Below are 25,095 nucleotides of genomic sequence, written 5' to 3'. Positions count from 1 at the left end.
GCAGTACACATAGTTTGCTCGTTTTTTTTTTTTTTAATTTGAAGATCACGTCTAGTTGTAATTACTGATGCATAATCCCATATGAGCCTATACTTGTCCTCGAGGTAGTAGCACGGGTCCAACAGTGCTTTTACCTCATTTATTAGTGATCTGTCAATGATTGTCAAATATTCAATAATGAATATGTTTGCTGATGATTTTAAGCTCTACAGGCAAAGAAGATCAATTAATCATATTAAATTATCTAGGAAGATTTAATTGCTATTGGGGGCTGGTGCGCAGGGAATTCTATGTTTGTCAATGAGGATAAGCGCAAAGCCTAAATTTTTTGAATAAAGTGCTTTCTGAATATCCGTATTCAATTGAAACTTTCATAATTTCGATCGTGGATCATCAGGGATCTTGGTTTCGTATTTGACCAAATGAAAATTTATAAGGTAAATTTCAGCTATAGTCCATAGGGCAAATTACCAGCTATTATGTATAAGGCGAAGGTTTAAAAATTTTTGATGTTAAAAACTTCATCTTGTTACTCAAGTCACTTGTAAGCTCAATTCTTGAATATTGTACGTTGATTTGGTCTCCAAAGAATCTTAGTAATCAGTCTAAGGTTAGAAAATTTTCAGCGAAAGGCCACGAAACTGTTGCCGTACTTAGAGCACCTTCCTTTTGGACTGTCCTAAAGAGATTTCAGGCACCATCCGAAAGATTAGGTAACTTACAAAACCATCTTTCGGAGGTAACTTGCAAGTTACTTTTGGAAGTTACAAGCTACTTGCAAGTTACAAGTTGCTGTTTTGGCTTAATTTTGGCTGATTTTTCGTCCACGTTTCTTTTTTAACTTTAGCACCCGCTACTATTAAAAACTGTATAACTGCATATGGAGGTCTCTTCATTTTTGAGTTCCCGATTTTCCTAATTTCTTAAGATATACATGAAAGTGTAAATTTCCTCTCAACCAATTCAAACAATGAGATTTCATTTTTATTTTCGTTGATCCTTTAAATTCCAACAAGATAAGCGCGATTTATTGTGTAATTCCAGAACTAGTAGTGGTGTTGATAATTTGAATCCCAGTATTTCAGTTTTCTGATTGCCTGGACTCAACACTAACTGTATCTTTCACGTCTCAGAAAGAAATTGGGACAGTTTGTATTGTACTCTTGTGTTTGAAGCTGAATGATTTGGTGCTGCTGTCTCAATGACCAATCATATTTCCTTTCATATTTATACCAAATTCTATACGAACTAAAGGATTTTACCGCAGGATTTATTTATTTGCATTGACTATTTTCACTTAATGATTGTACGCTGTTCAGAGTAATAATTTGTTTTTTTTCCTTTCGGCTTAGTGGTAATCATTGTGTTTGTAAGTAACAGACCTTATAACTTGCTACAGTTTTGATCGGAATTAATAACTAACTAAATTATATAATCAAAAATGAGTTGTTTTCTTCTCGTGACAAAATATGAAGAACGAAAATGGGGAATTAATATATAATAAAATGGGAAATAAATTTCCTAAAAATATTCCTAAAAATAAAGAAGAAGAAAAAAGTTCAATATTATGCTTGTAGAAAACCGTTTACAAGATTTTAACCCCACACAAAAAGAAAAGGCTCTTCCCATTGCCCTGAGGTGCCACAAGTTACTTGGAGAAGGGCTATATTTATATATGTACCTTCGATGTTAACAATCACATTCGATTGCGATATTATGTCGAATATATATGTATGGTCGATGTTGACAATTATATTTGTGTTTTGTTCTAGGTTTGTCATTTCACTGGGAAAGTGCGTTCACCAAATATGGTCATATCGGCAACTGCTAAATGATCTCGAATCCTTAAGGACCACGAGTTACGACTCTGAAAATAGCGAGCATGAAGAGAAACTTATAAAACTTTGGAAATCCTTAAGACCCGATGAAGAATTAAATGACCGAATATCGAGACAATGGCAAGAAATTGGCTTTCAGGGTGACGATCCTAAGACGGATTTTCGAGGAATGGGAATTCTTGGATTAGAGAATCTACTGTGAGTTTTTCTCATTCTATAATGGTTATTTTAGCTCAGGCCCATGCCCCCCCCCTGAAATCTCAAGATGTCTACCGGTTTGGGAAATATTTCGATTCACTGACAATTGAAATAGCTTATAAATAGATATTCCTTTATAATCTGAATTTCATCCTGATCCAAATGTGACATTTATTTCTGCCGTAAATTTTATAGTAATTTTTTTTACCATCCTCCCCTCCTCTTCTCCCTTAATGCTCAAATATATACCCTGAATTGTATATATGCAATGAATTTTTCATTGTTTTGATACATTATTATAGCAATTAAAAAAAGAATCATATGAAGAAAATTCAGTGCATATATACAATTCAGGATATGTATTTTCATATTCAGGATATGGCCATTAGGGAAGGAGGGGGGTTAAAGTAATTTTTTTATGCAAATGGATATTACATTTGGATTCAGGATGAAATTTTGATTTTAAAGATTTCTAATTTTGTAACTATCTCAATTGTCAGTTAAGCAAAAATCTTCCTTGTGATTACCTTAATATCCATGTAACTCGAACACTAATTAGCTTTTTATTTCAAAAATTTTTCAGAAATCGAGTGAATGAATTATATATAATATAAAAACAGTTAAATTTTTATTCATAACAATAGAAAACTGCTCCAGTTACATCAACAATTGGATATAATACATATTTTTATTTGTATATTTGTATTCTTATCTACTACAGTCTGAAAAACAATTCTTATCCTGGAATCACGGAAGTGTTTTTTTATGTAGCAAAATTTTTCTGTTAGAATTTTGTCAGAAAAATTGTCATATAAATAAATAAGGATGATATATAAGATATATAATGTATACTTATGTAGCATTGCATAGAAGTACAATGTACATTGCCAAAAAAGTCTGGTAATGGAATGCTAGATTTTATTTCGCGAATTATTAATTTTTGCCAAGACATGATTTTCGCTTCAGTTTAAATGTAGCTCAAAATTTGTTAATAAATCAAAACCAGTTGAGCTATGGGAAGGTTATGCAAAAATCAGAAGAAAAAGGTAAATAGTAGGCTACAAGGTTTCAAAGAGGGTGGGCTCAAACGCCCCTACCTCTGTACTTGCTTTTTAAATATGCTATTTAATGGCTCTACTATGTGTAATGGCTACTATAGTAATGGCTCTACAATATTGGTGTTTACTGAAGGTTCTACCTAGGTCAAACGAAAGGAGAGGGGGTGGAGGAGAGGGAACACAGCTGCGCTCATTCCTCCTTTGCCACAATAATTTCTATGGGATTTAGATGGTACCTTTTCTCCGTTGTCTTCATTTGAAGCATTTTCTAACTATGTTTTTGTTTCCGGAGAGTTGCCATCACCCCCTGGCCTCTCCCTGGTGGCACCTTTGCATTAGTACAGTTTATCGCAGTTCCCCGCCTCTTGAATTGTTCAACAAAAAGTGCTACAGAACCCATGATTGTTGGTAGCTAGCTGTTGCTCCCCCATCCTCTGAAGCATCTCTTTGTCTCTCTTTAAGTGCTTCGAGTTAAAAATTAGAACATCTGTTTTGATGAGAGATTTATATCTGAAAAGGAGCTAATTGAGGCTCAAATGGAACTTTTATTTGTTGGTATTCTGGTCAGTGTGTGCTATTTTATATGTGTTCTTGTGGACAACTTGAGGTGGATGAGTTTTTCGTATAAGCGTATAAGACAAATGAGGTATTAATTATTCCTTAATGAGTAGTTGTCTTAAGACCCGACGAGTTTACTTAAAAAAAAGATTGAATCTTATTGTCCATGACGGTAGTCTCTAAAAATACGAAATAATACATCAATAAACGATTTTGTAACCAAATTCTTAATTTTTTTTAGCTATTTTGACTAATATTGCTAATATTTTAAATCTATTATTAAAATGTATATGAAAATAGTATATTTCTCGCAGCAGACTAAAAAAAATACAAATATTTTTTGCCAGATGATTGGCATATAAAAAAACAGCAATGTAACTTCTTTATTTATTTCTCAGTTGTTTGTTTTATGCGCTTGACTGATTTGGCTTCTGAGTTTCTTATAAAAAGTGTTAACCTTTGCAATTTACATAATTAAGTCCTTTTTTGAAATATATTGTGTGTTCTTTTTCAGGTATTTCGCTGTTGATTATCCTGAGGCCGCACGACACGTTCTTTCACGCTCAAATCATCCACGGTTAGGGTAAGTACATTATTTTGATCAACCCTAGAGTCACAGAAGTGGTTCTACACTTGAGGTAATCTTAGAGTTCCCCCGTGATATTACAGTTGAGTCGCTTGGAATCAAAATTAACAATTTCCGTTCGATAAGTTTGTGTCATGCCACATTATAGTCACACTTGTCGATAAAATCAAAATTACGCACGACTACTGCGCCAATTACGTTCGCCATTCGTAATTTCTCGAGTTGAACATCGTTCAACTTTCAACCATAAATTTCTTGACTGACCAATCAGAGTTAAGGCTTAAGGCATAATTTTTAAAATTAGAAAAGATGGAAACTTAGAACAGCGGCTTTTCTATCTGGAAGAGGAATCTGACAAAAGTTAAAAAGGCTTAGTATTAGTAGAGAGCAGTTGGAAACAAATTACTATTTTCTACTAATTAAACTAATTTGCAACTAATAATGCAAGAAATTAAACTAATTTCTTGCAATTTTAATTTTTTGCTTTTTAAGTACAAGTGTGACGCTAAAATCAAGCGATGGCCATGTCATTCATGATATTTGGCTTTATTTATCGGTAGATGTGACTATGATGTGGCACGACATCATAAAACAAAACGCAATGACAAATAAGAACAGACGCTGAAGGTTAAAACTAGATCGGGATTAGTAAAAGCTAAGCATGACAGACAGTAAAGCGAACCAAGAGAGAGAAAGTTGTTTACATTTCCAATAGTTTTCCACGCTTGTAATTTGAACGAAGTCGCTTCTAGTGTGATTTGAAAGTTGACTGCCAAATTATGTTATAATACTGCAAATAATGTTTCAGAAGTTCGTTGGCTAGTAGACGAAGGTTTTTTTTACGAAATACATACTTCAGTTTCTTGATGATGCCAGGATTGCGAGAGAGTTTCAGGTCCAAAGCCTGTAGGTGGTGTAGAAAGGAATAGTTTTCGCCCAGCAATATATCTAGATACATCGCAAAACTCGTTTCTGGCCGCCTGATTGTTCCTCTAGAAGTCGTAATTCCAGTTATCTCTGGATGAAGAGTTTCAGTCTTTGAAAAGAATAGAACACTATATTTGTTGACATTTCTTGTAAATCGATTAGTATCCATCCAGATATAAGTTTCTTCTAAGCCTCTAGTTTTTCCTGGTGTATTGTCATGCCTGAATTGTAGAAGGCCATTTTAGTGTTGCCTGTGAATGCCAGCAGATCATCAGAATCGTTGTCTTTATTTGAATTGTCTCCACCGCAGCATAGTTGGCAGCACTGTTAGGTCCTGAAATTTGGATTGAGATCATTATTTAGGCCATTTATATGAATTTGAAATAAGTAAGCCAAGGATCCCTCCCCGTAGCACGCTTAAGTTCACCACGATATCCTTCAATGGATCTTCTCTTGTGTACGTTTTTCGATTGCCATGGTAGGACAGGAACCGTTCTAGTGTCTATCCTCTAACTCTGATGTTTCCTAGTTTATTTAGTTGAACAACATGATCCTTACTGTCAAACACTTTTTTAATATCTGAAAGAGCAGCAGCTGGCACAAGTCCCAGGTAGAATGCTTGGTTAATGAATAAGCTCAATGACGTCAGCGCATCTTCAATTAAATGTCCTTCGTTTAATCTTCAATTCCATCTTCCAATTCCAATTAAATGTCCATCTTCAATTAAATGTCCTTCGTTCTAAATCTAAAGTGCTGTTGGTTGACCCATCTCTTCGCTTTGAGAAAAGAGTAACGGTTATCTTCACAGGTTTCTGAATCACTTCGAAAAACACTTTAGAGAACTGATATGGATAATTATGAAGATAACCTTTTTGAAGAGGTGCTATTCGTGTTTTCTTGAGCACTCATGGAAATACCTCCTTCAGCACTGAGAGGCTTATCAAATGTTTCATCGGTTGTAACATAGATGGAAACACTGTTTTCAACACTCTCGTGAACGCGATCGAATCGGGACGCAGTTGTACCTCTCTAATTTTTCACAATCATTGAAATGTCAAAAGAAGCTATGGGAATAACTGCCAGTTGCTCAACATAAGCTGGGCCCAGAAAATGTTTGCAGGATTCTGTCGTGGACGCTACTGTTTTGTCTCCAACGCTGGCAAAGAAAGTGAGAAAGTGCAAAGTGCTATCGCAACTTTGCTTTGCTTAGCCGAGATATTCCCGTCAACAGTAGTTTTAGTTTAGAGTTCAGGGTTGGTCCTCCGGTCGTAAGGATGAATTAATTGTCTTCCATACTTGTATTCCTTCTCCCATCCTTGCCACTTTCAGCTAGTTTTTTAGGCAACAAGTGAAAAGTTCCATTCTTTTCCCGGAATAGAGCATCTAAAAAGAAGAAGGGGCGTAGATCTAGAAAAGTTTGCAGTGTCATTCTTAGTTTAGTGGCTATAGCCTAAACCTAAGCATTTGTTCATGTATTTTAAATTTTCAAATCCTTAGAATATCAAGAAAAAAAGATCGTAATTTACCGTTAAATTATCAAAAAACTACATTTGAATTCGACCCTCTTGGAAACTGTTCTTATTTCACAAATGGTTTTCATTTTGTCCAAAGCGGATATTTAAGGATTTCTTAGACTGTTGATGGGAAATATGGACCTTATATTGAAGCTTTAAAGTCCAAAATTCAAATACATACTTCACAAATTGTGTTTGAATTTCACCAAACTTGACCAAAAATGCAGATCAAACTGAAGTGATGCCCGTGAAGGGACGGCCATTTTAAAATAGAAATTGTAGATTCATAACCTGTATAAGCGCCACTCAGATTTACTTTAACGGCTCTTTCCATTCTTTATTATTATTATGCCACGGTCTAGGACAATGGAAAAAGTATTTTATGTCAAGTGTACTACCGTTCTTATATTTATCGCGGAAACCAACGAACATGAAATGGGATAGCGGGACCTGATACTGGAATAGACTTGCTGACTCCTGTTTCAGTGGTAAACATCTTGAAGAAACTGTATCAGACAAACTCCTCGTTCGTATTTCTCATGGAACCATGTCGCAGGAGCTAGGGATATAGTAGTAAATACCGAAAAATATGTATCCGTAGCTGATGTTTGAGTTTTGGGTTCGAAACTTTAATTTTGCCAGTTACAAAGCAAAAAATTCCACTAGTAACTGAAACCTGAACTCACGGTAGTCTGATTTTTTTATTTGATAATGTACGCTACTGGACTCCTTGTTTATGCTTATGTGTACCAAAGTTCAATATTTTAATTTGTATGTAAAGCCAGAATTCTAGCCACTAGCCATTCGTGTTCGTGAGTTGTACATTATCAAGTTGATAGTTGTTGCTACCGAATTTTAGCTTCTCGTATTTGAGTTTCGCCCTTTGATTCTTTCCCATGCTCTTGCCCTTTAATTCAGGAAAATCTCGTGGTACTAGACCTTAATAGAACCATTTCATGAATTCCGTAATCCCCTCAAACACTTCCGGAATGCTAGCTCCCAGGATTGTTTTACCTACTGCCGAATTAAAGCTTATTAGCAAATAATTTCGTGACCGTAGCGTGTTCAACATCAAAAGAGAAGTCAGGAACATTGCCAAAGCGGTAGAATTGTATCGTTTGGTACAGTTCAGAGGTCCTAATAAATTGCAATTGGACATTCTATGTTACAATCTAAAATCTCCCGTATATTTTGGAACATTTGGACTGTAATCCCCAGATCAAGTTTTATTTATTTGAAACTCCTGCGGTCAGCTCTTAGCGATTTAAGCAAAATAATAGATTTTTGCTGAACGCAATAATTTCATAAATTGAAATTTTGCTAAATTCAAATTGATCATCATGCAAGAAACAGCGCACAAAATTGCTTTCTAACAGAAAAGCACATTAGAGAAGAAATGGAGGTTGATTGCTTTTCAGTTCATTCTAGTATTTTTATTTGTGAAATTGAGTCTGACTTCGAATGCTATAATGCTACCACATACTCTTTTATGGTATAATATGGTCTGTAAACTGTTACTATTTATCTCAAACCATTTGCAACGCTGGAAGTCAGTATGTGTAAATATCTCGGAGTCGAAGCCCTTATGTTGTGGTTTCCGTGGAAACTACAGGAGTAGTTGCCTGTGTGACTTGATATATGACTCCCAGTTCGCTAGACCGAGCATATTTGTATTTATGACAATGCATATCTATATTTTTACAATGCATACGTTGGCTGTAAGTCTTTTTACTTGTCTTTTCATTGAGTTGTTGCATTTCCATAATTTGTGCTATTAAAGTTGGTACAGCCTAATAAGTGTCTTCAGGACAAGATTAATAACTATAAGTGCTCTAGTTAGCATAGTTACTTAAAAGTTACAACATAAGATCTTTCCAACCTTCTCTTTTATCTATGGTTCAGACACAAAATAAACTGTCACAATGACAACGATTTAATATAACATCATTTTTAAGCAGGGTCCGTAAAAGACTTTGACACATAGTAGAATATTCCAGATTATCTAGAGATACATTGTCTCTGGTACCCTCTATGAAATGGGGCTAAAAATCTAAATAAAGATAGGACATTCTTTAGCAGCTTCAAGCCATAAGTCACCACTTATGTCCCCTTAAAGCACCTAAGACGGTGAAAATACAACGTCATTGTTTGAATTGATGGAAATTTTCACAATCATATATACGTTATAAAAAATTAAGAATAATTTCAAATTAATTTTTTAATTAAAAAAGCCTTCATTTACAGACACCAAATTTAGAAAAAGAAACGTGGGTGAAAAATCAACAAAAAAACAAGCTAAAAACATGTGGCACTAAACAACTTAAGAAGGTATAGCTTTCCTTTGAAGCTGTAGTTGTCTTTGAGGTTCAACAGATTGTTAACGTTCGAGTTTCTACGGACGAAAAGCTTTGTTCAGTTCAACTAATCAGTTCAGGTTAATTTTTTTTCATTTGGACTGTCCTAGTCGAGTGGTTAGCGCACTGGACTTTAAATCCTGAGGACTGGGTTAGGGTTCTGGTGTCGCTGATTATTTGATTTGGAACAGGAGTCAATGTTATGACTATGAAGCTCAGCCAGAGTCGACCCAGCTCTGAATGGGTACCTGGAGAAATCGAGGGGGGAGGACTACGGGAAGTGTTCGACTGATTTGCCCCCAACCACGCATTGTACTCCCAATCGAACGCAGTTAATCGAGGAGATTGATATCTGCGCAACGGCCCAGGGGCCGAATTGTTTTGTTTTGATGTCTTTGGTACTTTGATTGAATATCCTCCTAAAAGTTTAAATATTGTTAGTCTATATTAGTCTGGAAATTATTATTTGCTTGTGAATTATTATAACCTTACAGAAGCTCTTTTTCTAGGTACTCGTTCGCTATTGTTGGTATAAATTTGACAAGCATGGCTATAACTTTATTCCGAGACGGAAGTGCCAAATACCACATTTACAACACCTGGCAATTTGGTACAAATGTTGAAACGTTTCATAAGTTTTATTGTTACCTGTTTTTGGAATTTGACAAATTTTGGCATAGTGAAAAACCACGTGATGTTATGGAGTTTGGTAAAATTCGTGATAAATTTGAAAGGAAAATAAGAGATGAATTGTCTGATTTAAAAGTGCAGTTTAAACTAAACGCTGCGGTTGAGACGATTTGATATATTCTACTTAGTAGATCATGAAATTGTCCTGAGAAAAAGTTTCTATTATAGCGCTGGCCAAACCTTTGAAGAGGCACAACAAAATTAAGTTTAGAGAGGCACTTTTCCACACTGGCATTGTTCTTAGTAGTGTGATTGGTGACTTTCCTCAAAAGTTTCAGATGCTTGCGATTTTTCATAAAATTTCAATTTTTTTTCATTTTTTAGTATGTGCTGCTTTGTAAATTTTCAGTTTGCAAAGTCATTTTTTAAAATTTTACTAGCTACATTCAAAGCAAATTGGAGCATAAATCCACCTCCCTTTTCCTTATTGCTTCTGGGTGCCCCACTCTCCATGTTCAGAAGCCTTTTCAGTCTTTTAGAGCTATGATTGACCTGGGCTACTTCCATTTTGTCGAAATTGTAAATTTTGTCAAACCATTGTCAAAACTGTAAATTTATCGAAGCTGAAGCCTCAGTGATTGACACATATCTTTAAAAATGTTGCTCTCGGGGATATGAAATTTAAACCAAATGAGCCAACCTCAGCCCCTCTCCCGATTGAAAGAGCCTCGCAATTGCTATGTGTAGTGTGTCTAGTTAAACTTATTTGTTTCTTGGTTATCTTAGAATCTACCCCGTTTGACCTGGCTAGTGTTTGTCTTAGGCTTTTCACATGTTATGAACCATGGTACATTGTCAATAATGAAAAATTTACCAAAGTCGAAATCCCAGTGAATCACGAATATCATTGAATCTGTTGCCCTTCGAAATGGAAATATAAGCTTTATGGCAAATGAGCCAATTTTACTAAATGGTAATTTCTTATGCATAATTAGCACCTGAACCTCTTCTAAGTGGAGTTCCTCAAGGTAGTTACGTGTGGCCAATATAATTTTTTCTGTTTAATACTAGTTGGAGCAAATTTAGAACCTGTTGTGACTACCTAAATTTCTATGGTAACCATTTTTTTCTTTATATGTGAAATTCATGTTTTTTTTTCAAGTCGAAAATTGCGTCAAGTTAAGATCGCTGATGCATAATCATCATGTAAGCTTTTGCTAAATGGAGTTCCTCAAGGTAGTAGTGCGGGTCAGATTTTACTTTTCCGTTTATGATTTACGAATGACTAATAAGCATGGATTCAGGTATGATAGGACTAAGGAAGCAGGGGGGGGGGGGGGGAATTATTTTAAGGCAAGACTAAATAAAGAAGAATGAAATTGGATATTATCGTAAACAAAATTTGTATCACTTACTGAAAAGAGAAAGTGTTTGGGAAGTGCGAGGTCAAACTTCCCTCTTTTTACCTAATTTGTGGAGGAGAGATGATTTAGTTCATGTTTTGGGTTTTTGCAAGGAATTAAAAAGATTGAGGGAGGATATTTTTCCATGTTGGTTTCAAAGGGAGGAGTGGGTTGACAGTATGTGAAGTGATAGGAATTTCATGGGGCTGAAGACGGGAAGGTTGGTTGGTATGGGTATGGCACATAAGTACCATTTTTTTATTTTATTTAGTTAGAGCTCAAGGGTGTGTGTTTGTTATTTTTTTGTAAAAGGTGTGTAACTTTACGTTTGTATTGTTTTTTTGTTTTTTTTATTAACCATGGCCCATAAAGACTTTAAGCAGTAATAAGTATCATATCCTTCAAGCAAAAAATGTTTGCTGAAGATTGTGATGTATAAAGACCAACAATATTCCTTAACTGTATCAAACTGTGTTGGCCTTAGTTGGTTTAGAGCAGCAATGAGCTTTTAGTAGTGGCAGTTACAATAGTAGTCAGAGCAAATCTAGCACCTCTTGCAACTACTTAGATTCTTATGGTCAATCGTTCTTTGCTCTTTTTTTTTTTTAAAGTAAGATTCCTGGATAGTATAATTAGTAAAGATGGCAGATGCAGTTAAAGTGCAAAGAGTAGCAAAAGTAAAGCCACAGGATGTTTTTTTTTACAAATAAAAAAGTTTGGAAGAATAGGAAGATAAGATTGAAAACTAAGATTATAATATTGGAGGCCACGAATATCAATGAAACTGTTGTCCTTGGAAATGAATTTTTTTTTCTGTTTAATATTAGTTGGAGTAAATTCGGAACCTGTTGCGACTATCTAAATTTCTATGGTAGCCATTTTTTTCTTTATATGTGAAATTCATATTTTTTCGGTCAGTTTTTTTTTTATTCGAAAATTACGTCAAGTTAAGATTGCTGATTACTTGATCATTGAAACTGTTGCCCTTGGAAATGGAAATATAAGCTTTAAGTCAAATAGACCAATTTTAGCTTCCCTCCCCTTCTGACTATCGCTGAAAAGGTCCTATCTCCTCAGGGGTGACTTGAAGGACCAAGGCCAGGAGGGAAGGGGAAGATCCTATCATTTAAACCACTCATAGGTCATATTATACGACTCGTGAAAATTTATTAAAATTAACCTTTTATCATTTATACTTATCTACGGACAAAAACAAGAAGCCAAAACGGAATACATCATGCGTAACTAAGGTCAGCTATATTTGTATTCGCTTGCTCTTCAAAGTGGACCACCGCTGGACAATGTTGTTTAAGTCAATGGCATCGGCAAGGTCTTTTTCATTCGCCAACAATATAAGCAATATAGTCAAAAATCAACCATGGCAGTTCTCAGTAAATCCTTAATAAACTTGAGCCTGCTAAATCTTCTCTCGGCAGCAGCAACTGCAACAGCTGCTGTCGCAGCCAATTTGCAAGGCAATTGGCTTTCTTAAGCTGGTGGTTCGGGCAATTTCCTTCACCTAGGACTTCTCTGAAGCAAGTAGCGCCTTGGCAAAACTGAAGCAGAACTTCAAGCTCTACTTGAAAAGAAGTAGAATCTGGATGTCTTTCTTGATTTGGAAACAAAACGTTGTTCCTAGCTCAATATCTGCAGCTGAAACCCCTTTTTTTTTTAAAGGAGATTAAAGTTAGGACCAAATGGCTGAAAATTGACAAGGCAAGCTCTGAAATTATCTCCTATCATTGTTGTCAACCTTTTGAGCAGGATTCTAAAATGTTTGTCTGTAGAACTGATGTCTTGAGAACTCGGTTTGACTCTGGTCTCGGCTATAGAACGAGATGGTCTAAGTCGTCAACCATGACCTCTGACGCAATCTGCCTCTGGATCGACCTCTCAATTTGGCAAACACTTTTGCACTGTCAATGAAATTGCTCATTTTACCTCTGATATTCTTTCGAACAGTTTCTTCATAGCTTTAAGCATCTCGATTGCGTTGAAGATGTAGATCTCCTCTTCTTCAAGTTTTGCTGTTGCTATCCTAATCTTGTGCATGATTTTTTTTTTCATAAGGATTAGGCAAGCGATAAATTCAAAGTTTAAAATCCTTTTCAGAAGGCTGCTAGCTTGTGCCTTCGACTTCACATCGGTGTTCTTTGTCTGTTTTGTTTCGTAAATGGCTGAAACTATGGCTTCAAACTAAGTAATTACTGCTTATATGGTCTCAGCCCTTACAGGTCACCGAGTCCGTGATAAGTTTCGGAGATTGAGGCTGTTTTCAACCGAATAGACTTTTCCTTTAGGGGTGGCAAAATGCTTTGTAGATTAAAAGAAGAACATTCTATTTTATCAAGGATGCTGAAAAGCTAAACTATCTAACTGAATTGAGCACCTGGGAACTGGATGAGGCCAAAATAGACGGATTTCAGAAAAAGTAGATCTTAACGACCAGTCAAAAAAAAAAAAAAAAAAAAAAAACAGTCCGGTCCCTTTAAACCTGGTTTGATTTAAACGATTCTGTTGAAAAATGAAATTATAAAATTAAATTAAACGAGAAAATCAAACGACTCTATTTCATTTACAAGTGAAATTGGTATTTGATTTTTACAATTAAAGCTGAGTTTTGTCAAAATCAGCCATTTCTTTACCGAGAAATTGGAAAAAGCAAAAGCGTTTCCAGGAGAAGGAAATACAACTTAGACTGTCTCAGAATTGAGCACATGGGACTTCAATGAAGTCAAAATTAGTGACTTATACGACTTCGCAAAAACCAGGGGGATGAGTCACCCCCCTCTTCGAGCAACCCCTGTCTCTCCTTATGTGGAAGTATTAATGTTTTTAATTTAGATTGTTTGTCGTTCGGTTATGATTGTATTTAATCTGCAAAACTATCTAAACTACAAATTCTAAGGGTGGCAGTTCAAGACTTGGAAGACTTCTATCTTATCATATACGTCTCTCTTTTAAATTGTCGTATCTTATCAGCCAAGACCTCTGCCAGGAAATTTCCCAAGGGGGGGGGGAGTTTTAACAAAAGTTGCTTTTTACATGGATTTAATGGGAGAATTTCTCATTCTTCGTTTTTGAAAGTTTTTCTTAGATATCTCCCCCCCTGGCCTTTCCCTGGGATAACCCATGCCATCGGCCGCAATTTGAAATTTCATCATCTATCGTTTAAGATATAGTTCATCACGGAAGTAGTTCGTAATTTGACCCGATTGTAATTGACACAAAATTGCTCACTGTCTTATATTGACTTATTTATTGCTGTCACTGCTATATTTGAAAAGTTTAGTTTTATATTTTTTACTGCTAGTGTTTTGATCTCCAAGTTTCGTTTCGTATGTTGTATGAGTTGATGCCACAAATTAGATTAAATATCTTCTAAGAGTAATTTTAGTCTTCTAAGATAGTCCGTTTGCCATAAATGAACAGTGTTTCTATATTTGAGGTGTTGGTTGTAGATCTATTGTGTCTCAGTCCCGACTGCCAGAAAAAATCTACGGCTCTAGGTTGATAGTTTTCACTTTATGTCAGTACTGTATTATTTCGACCCACAGTTGGCTTTCTAGTTCTATTTTTTAGATCCGTTGATTCGACCAGTTATTGGGAGCTGAATTCTTTAGCGTAAGAATTTCGGATGAAAATGACCTAATTCTAATCATGGAAAAAGGATAAAAATACTTGCAGGGAACTGTTAGTAAACATATTTTCTTTACATGAGTATTCAGAGAATAATTATGAGAAAAGGCACTAGAATACTTTTTAGAATAATACAAACTAATAATTATTAATAATAAACTAATAAAATAAAGAATATATTTATAATGAAATAATATGTCGTTAAAAACATGAGCCACGGAAAAATCAATTCTAAATAGTTAGTTAATGAGAGATATTCTAAACGTTTCTTTGCAAGGCCGACTTGAATCATTGCAGGAATTTTTTTTCGCAAGAGACCATTGGCCAAAAAAATATTTTTCGCTCGCTGAGCAATGGTCTGCGGTGCGCAGGTACCGATCTCCTGATTCAATGCCTCCGGCCGGGAGTGTAATGCGTGGTTTGGGGCAAATCCTCCGACGCTTCCCGTGTTTTCCCCCCCAAATTTCTCCATTACTCATTTAGAGCTGGGTCAACTCTGGCTGAGCTTACAGGGTCGTACCATTAACCCCCGTTCCAAAGAAAGTCACCAGTGACACCAATACCTACCAACCACACGCTAGTAAAGAAATATACGAAGTGGATATGGTCGTGACTCGAAAGGATTTGAGTTTATCAATATTAAATAAAAATGCCTTTCATTTCAAATGAAGCGTTAAACTTAAAATGAACAGAAACTATACAATATAGTGAGGAGAAGCCACCCCCTTAGCCCCCCACTGTTTATGCTAATGTTTGACTAGTGTTTTCTTAGTTTTTTAAGTTCGCAAGATACATCAAAATGATTAAGTAGCAGAAGCTCTATTTTTCAACTGTAGCTTTAAAAAGGAATATAATGCCTTTTGGATTAATCAAAACTTTCGAGTATCTTTAACAATAAATGAGACATTAGAGAGCCAATCCTAATCAATGAATTGATCATGCTGAGCTTAAAAATCATAAACAAAAAAAGAATGTGATAAAACATTTTGTATTCCCGCAACTGCTTTTCCTCCATTGCGGGGCATTATGCACAATTGTTAGTATGCCCAACAGGTGTAAATTATGCCTTTGTTAATAAACCTTCCGTGGTTTGATTTGTAAAGTGTGACATATCAGTACGCTCTCTAAGTGATTCCTGAAGATTTAAAGACTTAATGAACTTGATAAAAAAAAAAGGCCCACACCCAAATCCCTTAAATAATCTATTTCCTTTGTTGCCTCTCCGCCTTTAACATAGCCATTTGAAGAGTTCTGGGTCTTAGTGATGTAATAAGTTTAGCTGGAACTAAAATTCCGTTCCTCAAAGTGCCTTCAACTCTTTTGTCTTACAGTACCAAGGACATCAAAATAGGAACATTTGTACCCCATGAATCAGTTTTGGATTTATTTATACAGGAAACCAGTGATATTTTAAGATTTTTCTTTTGATTGTTTCAAGGTTATGAAGTTTTTAGGGCAGTATTATATTTTCGTCAGTGTTGCAACATTGAACCGTGAAAATAAATAAGGAAAACTAATTCATTAAATTTGACAAAACTTCGTCTGTACAAATTAAAAAGTTACAGGCTGTTCCCAATGGCAACTACTCCATAAAAAAAATTCAGACCCTAAGGTTTTTGGTGACATTTGTTTTTAGTTATTTTTTTTTCTTTCTGATTTTTCAGTCGCATTTCGTTTTTTTAACTTTCGTTCTTTTTTAAGTTACTACCAAAACTGCATATGCATTTTTTTTTCATTGAAGATTGAATTCCCTATTTTCAAAATTCTTTAAAGATGTACATGGCTGTGTAAGTTTCCATTTAATCTAACTTAACAAGTCAGATTTCGATTTCACTGTGCTTGGTACTTAAACTCAAATTAGCTCCTCTTACACTTTTACAACTTTTTTTTTGGCTGAGGGCCTATCATTACAAACAAATTGGAACACATATTAATTTGTCATTATCACAAAAAAAAAATTGTCAGGTTGCCTAACTAATAACAACTTGCTTGGCCATAACAAAGATTTTGATTTCGGGAATAGAAAATGTTTAGGAAAAGATATGACATTTAACCTTCTATATTACCGAAACTGCTTTCCCTCTCCTGTGGGTGAACTTGTTAATAAATCGTCCTTGGAAAGAACAGCAAAAAAATCTAAATTGTAATTTTTTTAGACAAATATAAAAACAGTAGATAAAGAGCTAGTGATAAATTGCTATTGTTACTATTATAAAAAAAATAGAAATACTGATTTGAACTTGATTTCCCAAGTTGCAAGCATCTTCGCCGAGTTTTGGTGTACAGATACAAACTTCTGTGATGAAATTACCATCTGAAAAATAAATTACGAATCAGGGATTCAACTAGGCCCTAAAAGGAAGAAAACTTGAAATTATGGGTGCAGTCTAACAAAACTATTTTCTTGACCTAGAAGTCATTCCACAGAAGAATAGATACAGTTTCGAGATGGCTGATGCTCTTCTTCTGGACGTGCAGCACCAAAGATGAGACAAGGTGCTGTATTAGCCAAAATAGCAAAGGCTAACACAGGTACGTTATATACATTAAATCAATAACACTCAATGCTTTTAAATCAGTAGTATAACACTTTGAGGCAAATCCATAAAGTAAACTACATAAGACATGAAATCCTTGTTAAATCAGTATCATTAGGATGCCGAGTAAAAAAAGGGGGAAATGATTTACGATATTTCTCGGCACTAGAAGCTGATTGACTAATCCATTCTGCACAGTTCTTTTTTCATTTGTCGTATTCTAGTGTTTGGTCTGTTAGTTGGAGGGTTCTCAAGGTCCGGTAATCAACCACGATGAATTGGAGAGTTCATACATTTTAGTCAACAACAATGTGGCAATTCATGTCTACGACTATCAAGGAAGTTCAAATTAAGTTGTTTCAGTACATCATCGTATGTTCAGTAGTTGTGTCCAAGCATTGTTTTTACAGCTACTTTTGGCAGCATCTTAAGTCTGTCTGATTCTCCCTTCACCAGCCACAGGTGCAAACCTGGACGCGTATATTCAAGAGAAGGTCCAACATAACTGCAGTGTATAGATTTTAAAACCTCAGTTGGCGTACCAAATCACTTCAGGTTGGAAAAAGAATATAAAAGCGAGGCACCTTTTTAGTCAGATAGGCACTGTTTGAATTCCATCTTACATCCTCGTCCAAAAGTATCCCAAGTATTTTAACTGTTTTCTTCGGTGATAGTAAAGCATTATAGGAAGTCTGGCTGTTAACTGTCAGGAAGAAGAAAGTCATACGTAACTTTTAGTTTTGCTAACCGTCAGTATCAGCTTTATAGATCCTTATAGAGACTTACTAACTCTGCTGTGTAGGGCCTGTGCACCCTACTTTTTTGCCAGTTTGGAATAAACTGATTAGGTACCCAAACTGATGTCAATCATACCTACTGGAGGTGATGTAACTGCTGTATTGTAACATACTAGACAATTGCTAAAAAACGAGATCCAGCATACGACTAGCCCATCCTGGGACATTGACAATTTATTTAAGGGACAGGGAATTGCTTAGCCATTTGAGATCCAGGTCGTTGAGGTTCCCCACACATCCGGATACCGGAGTTAGGATACAAGAATGGCATGTTATCAGGACACTACTGCAGGTAAGTCAAAAGGTCTCGACGATAAGGGCCATGGAGTGGATAATAAAGAACGTATGTCAGAAGTGACGCTACTTCCTTAGGCAACTTCTTCGGTCTTCACTAAAACAATAAAACTTCAAAACTGCCTTTATTTGCTCTATCCTTAAAGTTAGGACTGGTTTTTTCGATGATTGGTAAATACACTAACGTCATGGGCAACTGTAATGCCATCATACATCATTTTTGGCTTGAAATAGGAATCATATCCTGGATATAAGCCAACTGCCCTAACGAATGTCGCGCTCTCCGCACAGATTTTTGCGTCAATAGTTTTATTATAGCTTCTGTTTTATGAACTGCCCCCCTAATGTAGACCTCACTTTCCACAGAAGAAAAAAAACCTGTTCTAAGACAGTATTGCAAGGTAAGAAAAAAAAATTAAAAACGGAGAGCGAACATCTGCACCTCTTTCGATGCAAGCCTACCAAAGACGACTATCTCCAGTCATAGTGAATTCGAACTTCAAGCCGCCGTTTCCTCTCAAAAGAAGGCCCCTCAGCCCCTTCCTTCTCCCATCTTACCAGTCTCTCCTCGTGACACCCCGGAGGAACTGGTAAGAACCTGCGTGCCTTCGATATATGCCGTTCGAACAATGAACAGATTTGACTTCTAGAAAGTTTTAAAATTCAGCCATTATTCAAACCGTACTATCCAAGTGCTCAACCTTCAACCGAAGTGAATTTGGGACCGCAGTTTAAAGCACTCCGTCAATTCAAACTCATTTCCCAATATACTATGTCGGCTCACTTATGAACAAAACAGAATATATCAATTTATGCTTTAAAAGTGATTTTGTTGATATTGCTTGTATCTATTAGTTGTGGTCCGCGACATGTATTTTTTTTTTTTATATATATATATATATATATATATATATATATATATATATATATATATATATATATATATATATATATATATATATATATATATATATATATATATATATATATATATATATATATATATATATATATATATATATATATATATTTATTTTGTACCTAGAGACCGAGCTTCGATTGGTCTCTTGTATTTGGCACGTGGCAGGCATGTATATATATGTGTTTCTCGCTGTCACTTATCTTGTAATCACATATTAACTTGAACTTGCTTTCCAATTCCCCTCTTGTAATTAGTTTTGCTTCAATTACGCTGTTACCTAATTCAGTAACAACCAGGTTTGTTCCGTTGCACATATCCTCTAAAATATCTAAATTACAATTTAACATAATTGTCGTGTTATTCTTCAGTCGTAAGTCGTGGGGTGACAAATTTGCAATTTGAATTGACGAAAGAAATCTGGTGTGAATTCAATTTCTCCTTCCTGTTTATCCTTCACAGAATCATAACTTTTATAGGATTTGTATCCTCCTGGGAGGGGATCGACAATCTTCGGCAATTTCCAAATACTTGCTCAATTAAGTTCAGTCTGGAAATTGTATCCTCAGGTAATTCAGTTTCATTGAAGTAATTTCTTCAAAAATTTCCATTTCCCCAGTTCCAGGATATGCTTCGTGACTGCTTCCTGTTCATAATTTTGTTTAAAATTGTATTTTATTTTGAACAATATGTTTTTGTACTTTTAAAAACACATAGATAGCAATTCCATTTCAAATAAGCCCTTAAACAGCTCTATCTGATTTTCTGGTGCCCCACTAGTAGTGAAGAAGAAAAAAGAGGGGATACAGTAATGCTACCCGTGCGAAAAAGTAATTTTCCTTGTTGTTCAAGCCAGGGGACTGTAAGTTTCCTATATTGGGATTTCAGCCATGGCAATTCTAGAGGTGTACTTTTTGTTTTGATCCGGCACAATTTTTGGAGGGTTTCTATTTGTTGAATTGCAAAGGCAAGCATAACTTTTTAATTCATAACTCAAAGAATACTCTAAAAACCAGTTTATGGCGATATGCCAAGGAATATGACAATATTTCAGAGAATAAGGTAACGGAGTCACTCAAGTGTGGCATCATACCTCGGAGGAGCAGCTTTTCAAAAGATACGTGTGTCTTATCATCTTGTAGATTTAATAATTTCTTATAATTTATCATCTTATTTTAATAATTTCTTATGTTACTTAAAAAAAACACTGAAACAAAGGAGACATCACTGTTTCCCATGTGAAAAAGTTATTTTTCTTATTGTTCAAAATAGGGACTGTAATTATTCTACGCGAAGTTTTTAACCATTGTTGTTCCAATCGTGTAGTTGTAATTTTTCTCTGAGAACATTTTCGAAGGTTTCAAGCTATGTTTCGAAATTCTCATAAATTTGCTTTTTCAGTAATTTTTATCTATTAAGATTAGGCAAAATAGCAGTTATCATTACTGGGTTAGCTGTAAATGACGATTCAACCTCTTTTGACTTTTTTATAAACGGGTTTTTAAATTTTCGACCACAAAGTACTGGAGTTCGGTTTTTGCTAGTTTGTGGTAGCCTCAACTATGATGCAGATATTAGTAAACTAAAGATAGCTAATTTTTTACTTTAAATAAAAAATGATAATGGAGCAAACCTCTCTTGTCTAAATAGCATCCATCTGCAGCTGGTCTGAACTTGTTTCCAGTCCCTGCATTCGTCACCTCTTCTTGTGCAACACCAACAAATCTCGTAATATTTTGATAGGTATCGCCTGTGAAAATAGTTGACCTATTACTTCTGGGAATCAATTATTTAGTAAACATCGTATTTAATATTCAACATATTTGTTTATAGGGGCTCTCAATTTTTAAAACTCGGGGCGTTCCGAGCTGCGATTATGCTAGGGAAAAACCAGTTTCAGAACCGTAGTGCTTGTCAATGAAGAAATGTTTAAAGTAGGTGTGAACGTAACTCGAAATGATTCAAATCTATAAAATGGGCAGGTCGACTACTAAGAAAAACATCTCCTTTTGTATCATATGAAGCAAGGAGGACATACGCCCCAAAACTAAATTTGTAAATTATTTAAGGCTGATATCAAAACAGCTAATGGGAGAAACTGTAAGAAATAATTAAGAATTGTGTAATTTTACTTAAAGTGGAGATTCTTGAAAGTGTAAGGGGTCTTGTTGTCAAATTGTAAACATTATAATCCTTAGAAGTGTAAAAATCTCAAAACAGTTAAGATTGTTGAAATTTGAAGGCTTTGAGAGACCAAAGTATGAAAAGTAAGTCTAAGAACTGTGGGATTTTAGAAAAAGTTGAATTTCTCGAAAGTGTGTGAAGGGTTTAATTGTTAAAAATCGAGACTTGTTTCATTATAAAACCTTTATTTGTAGAAATCAGAAATGAAGTCTTTGAATTCCAAAATTGTTAAGAAAGTTGAGATTCTTGAAATGAGAAGAGCTATGGGGACAAACTTCGAAAAGTGAGAAGTCTACATTTTCAGGAAATAAAATTTATTGAATAATAAAGCCTTTAGATGCAGAAAATTGAAACAAAAGTCTTATAGCTTTGAGATTCTTAAGCAAGTTGAAATTCTTGAAATGAGAAGTGTTTAAATGTGGAAATTAGAAAAATAAGAACTTTAAATTGTTAAAAATTAGAATTTATCGAACTACAAAGTCTTTAGTCGCAAAAACCTGAAATCAAAGTCTTTGAGCCCCCAAACTGTAGGCTATACGAAAAATGTGGTTCAATCCCGCTTTCTAGGGCTATAATGAAAGAACAGCTTAGACGGCTAGGGCACGTTCTGCTGATGAAGGATGACAGATTGCCGAAGATTGTCTTTTTCGGCCAAACTTCTAGGGCTAAACGGAAAGCAGGTCGTCCTTGTCTGGGGGGGGGGGAGGATATCATAAAGAAAGATTTATAGGAAATGGGAACTTCCTGGGAGGGTGTTAAGAGGGAGGCTTTGAATAGATTGAAATGGAGGAGTGTGCGTAGCTGTGTTTGCCTCAGGCGGCTTGGTGCTGCGGTAAGTTGTGAGTAGCAGTAGTAGTAGTAACCCCCAGATTCTTGAAAAAGCTGATATTCTTGAAATGAGAAGGGTTTTGTTATCAAAATTTAAAAATAAGAACTCTATATGATCAAAAATGTAAATTTGTTGAATTAGGTAGGTTATAACCCTAGAAATCTGATGTTAATGTGTCAACCTTGTCGCTAAGATGAAGCATAGCTATAATTTAAAATTAGGCTTAAAAGATTAAGTTCCTTCTTGGCATCAGTCTAAAGGGAAAAATCGAACATATGGAAAAGTCCCTAGCGATATTTTGGCTCCATAGCTGTAAAGTCCAATTTTCAAAGGTTTTTGCCAGCGTGTGAACAATCAGGTTTGATTGTGCTTAATCACACTCGCCTCTGACCATATTTGATCGTTTTTAATGACGTCACTCAATAAACCAATTACTGGAAAATATCAAATTTAAAACAACAAAAAACAAGCAAGATATTATTGGCCACAGAAACCGGCTATTTTCTAAAAACGAGTTTTTAAAGTGTTTTAAAAAGAGGGGAAATCCCTGTGACATGGGGTAAAACTAAACCATGCGACGTCATAAAACCAACTAAAATACTTATTGAGAAAACAAAGGAGATTTAAAAAAAAGCTTTCAAGAATCAGGAGTTGAGCAGGGCTGTGTGCTATCCCCCTTTATATGGATCATTTTGATGGACTTTATCTTAAGGAGCACATGAAAGGCAATGGGAGAACACGAAATCAAATGGGGAAGAAAACAGTTCCTGGACTTAGATTATGCTGATGATTTAAGCATCCTAGATGAAAGTATGAGCAAATTGAATGAACTTTTAGAGGTTTTGCAAGTTCAGGGTGCTAGAATATGTTTGAAAATTAATCAGGGTTGCCGCGGTAGCTAGCAACCTAGTTAAAGACGATCACGTCTAATGTTAAGAAATACAAGAACCCATAACTTTTAAAAAAGAGTCAGATAAAAACAAAAAGTACACCATTAGAACCGCCTTGTCCGAAATTCCTATATAGGAAACTTTATGTCCCTTGGTTTGAACAGCAAGCGAAATATATTGGCTTGAAAATCAAGAAAAGTGGTAGCTACTATACAGTATTCTGCCTAAACAGCATCTTTTTTTTTCTTTTTTTTTTTTTAAAAGATAGCTTGGCAATGGAACATCGTAGAGAGTTGTTCAATGGCTCATTTTAAAGAAAATTAATGGAGTTAAAAACCTTTTGTAATTAAAACAAATCATTTTTAAAATAGAATCAATTTTGTACGATAAACTGCATATTTCATGTTAAAGATTGGTCAATGACGTCATAATCGTATTACAATAAAGAACAAACTTCCAGCCCATAGTAAGTAAAATATTATTATAATTTGATGTTAAAGATTGATCAATGATTTCATGATCGTAGGTTGTAGCCAGGTCGTCTCTTACTATTCCAATTAAGAAAAAGCCATAGGCTTTTCCCGGTTTGTAATACAGTAAGGATTTCAGTAAAGGGATGACAATAATAATCCTCAATGACAGAAATGACGACAGCAGCAATGAAAATGATGATGACGGTGATGACGTCAGGCTCCGGAAAAGTCTAAGGGTCATACAGCTCAGTGTTCTTTCAGTCTTCTCCTCCCACATAAATAGAACGATGCAGCCCTGAGATTAGTTCAGAGGTTCAATATATATGGGTTTGATGATGATATGGCCCTTCATAGTTCCTGGGGAAGGGCTGTATGTGGTATCGGGCGTATCGATGTCGCGTGTATCGGTTTCGGGCGTATTGGTATCGCATGTACCGTATCGGGAATATCGGTATCGGTATCCGGTGTTTTTTTGGTCATTCTCTAGGCTCATTTTTTGCAGCATGTCCAAGGAAGGTATCATGTTTGCAACGGCAGCTGCAACCTAGTAAAGAGCGAACCACAGCCCCTAGTAACCAAAAGTTAAAAAACACGTTTAAAAACTACTACTTAGTGAAAAATTGCCATGTTATATCATAATGATTGCAGCGGTAGCTACAATCATCATGGTTGCAGCAGCAGCTGCAACCTAGTAAAGAGCGAACCACAGCCCATAGTAACCAAAAGTTAAAAAACAAGTTTTGAAAAAAACTGTCTGGTGAAAAATAACTTTTTTGAGTGATGTTTAATAGCTGTTTTCTCATATCTACCTATTTTTATCAATTCCCTCATCTGTATATGCGATATAGTACTAAAAACAACACTTTTGGTGTCACTTCTTAAGTGGAAAAAGTTGGAAGCACAAAACGGTATCATTGTAATAATTATAGTCCAAAACCCTTAACTGGAGATTTGCAAGAACACTCCCGTCTGTTACTCTTCCAAGCCCCGTTAATAAGCTAAGCAATTATGGTCCTACAAATACCATTTATATTTTAAGAGCCATGGTTTTTAATAAGACTAAATCGCTAAGGCTAGAAATAAGTGAATATGAAAATATCCCATTGGGTAACGAAAAGATTGCCCAAGTGGACAGCTTCACTTATCTTGGTAGTTTTATTAGTAAAGACGGTGGGAGCCGTGAAGATGTTAAAAGTAGAATAGCCATGGCTCAGGGCGTTTTTTCACAGTAGAAAAAAGTTTGGAAGAATAGGAAAATAAGTCTGCAAACCAAGATTAGAATATTGGAAGCTACAGTAGTGACAGTGGTCCAATATGGTTCTGAAGCATGGGCGCTCTGAAAAACGGACGAAGATTTACTAGATGTTTTGCAGAGAATTTGCCTTCGGATTGTTTTGGGTACCTTACTGACTGATGATATTTCAAAAAGAAGGCTTTACAAATAGTGTGGTTCATTCCTGCTTTCTA

At 35.4% G+C, this 25,095-nt stretch overlaps 2 protein-coding genes across 2 annotated transcripts in view; one reads left to right on the top strand and one right to left on the bottom strand.

Annotated features, from left to right (window-relative positions):
• Positions 1 to 14,881, top strand: part of LOC148953332 (ELMO domain-containing protein 2) — a 49,523-nt gene extending 34,642 nt beyond the window's left edge. The window contains exons 4-6 of the mRNA XM_089088489.1: positions 1,773 to 2,036; positions 4,167 to 4,235; positions 9,543 to 14,881. Coding sequence (XP_088944615.1) covers positions 1,773 to 2,036; positions 4,167 to 4,235; positions 9,543 to 9,837 — 628 coding nt within the window. The 3' untranslated portion in view covers positions 9,838 to 14,881. The remainder of the gene's footprint in view (positions 1 to 1,772; positions 2,037 to 4,166; positions 4,236 to 9,542) is intronic.
• A 1,953-nt stretch (positions 14,882 to 16,834) lies between these two features.
• Positions 16,835 to 25,095, bottom strand: part of LOC148953331 (uncharacterized) — a 30,158-nt gene continuing 21,897 nt past the window's right edge. The window contains exons 4-5 of the mRNA XM_089087626.1: positions 20,886 to 21,002; positions 16,835 to 17,019 (exon numbers count right to left, since the gene is read on the bottom strand). Of these exons, the coding sequence (XP_088943752.1) occupies positions 16,889 to 17,019; positions 20,886 to 21,002 (248 nt within the window). The 3' untranslated portion in view covers positions 16,835 to 16,888. The remainder of the gene's footprint in view (positions 17,020 to 20,885; positions 21,003 to 25,095) is intronic.

This window comes from Artemia sp. Qi Xiang Cuo, chromosome 4 (genome assembly GCF_049724085.1).
Source record: "Artemia sp. Qi Xiang Cuo chromosome 4, ASM4972408v1, whole genome shotgun sequence".
Taxonomy (NCBI): domain Eukaryota; kingdom Metazoa; phylum Arthropoda; class Branchiopoda; order Anostraca; family Artemiidae; genus Artemia; species Artemia sp. Qi Xiang Cuo.
The sequence above is the reverse complement of the archived record's forward strand: the minus strand, read 5'-3'. Positions and strand labels throughout refer to the sequence as shown.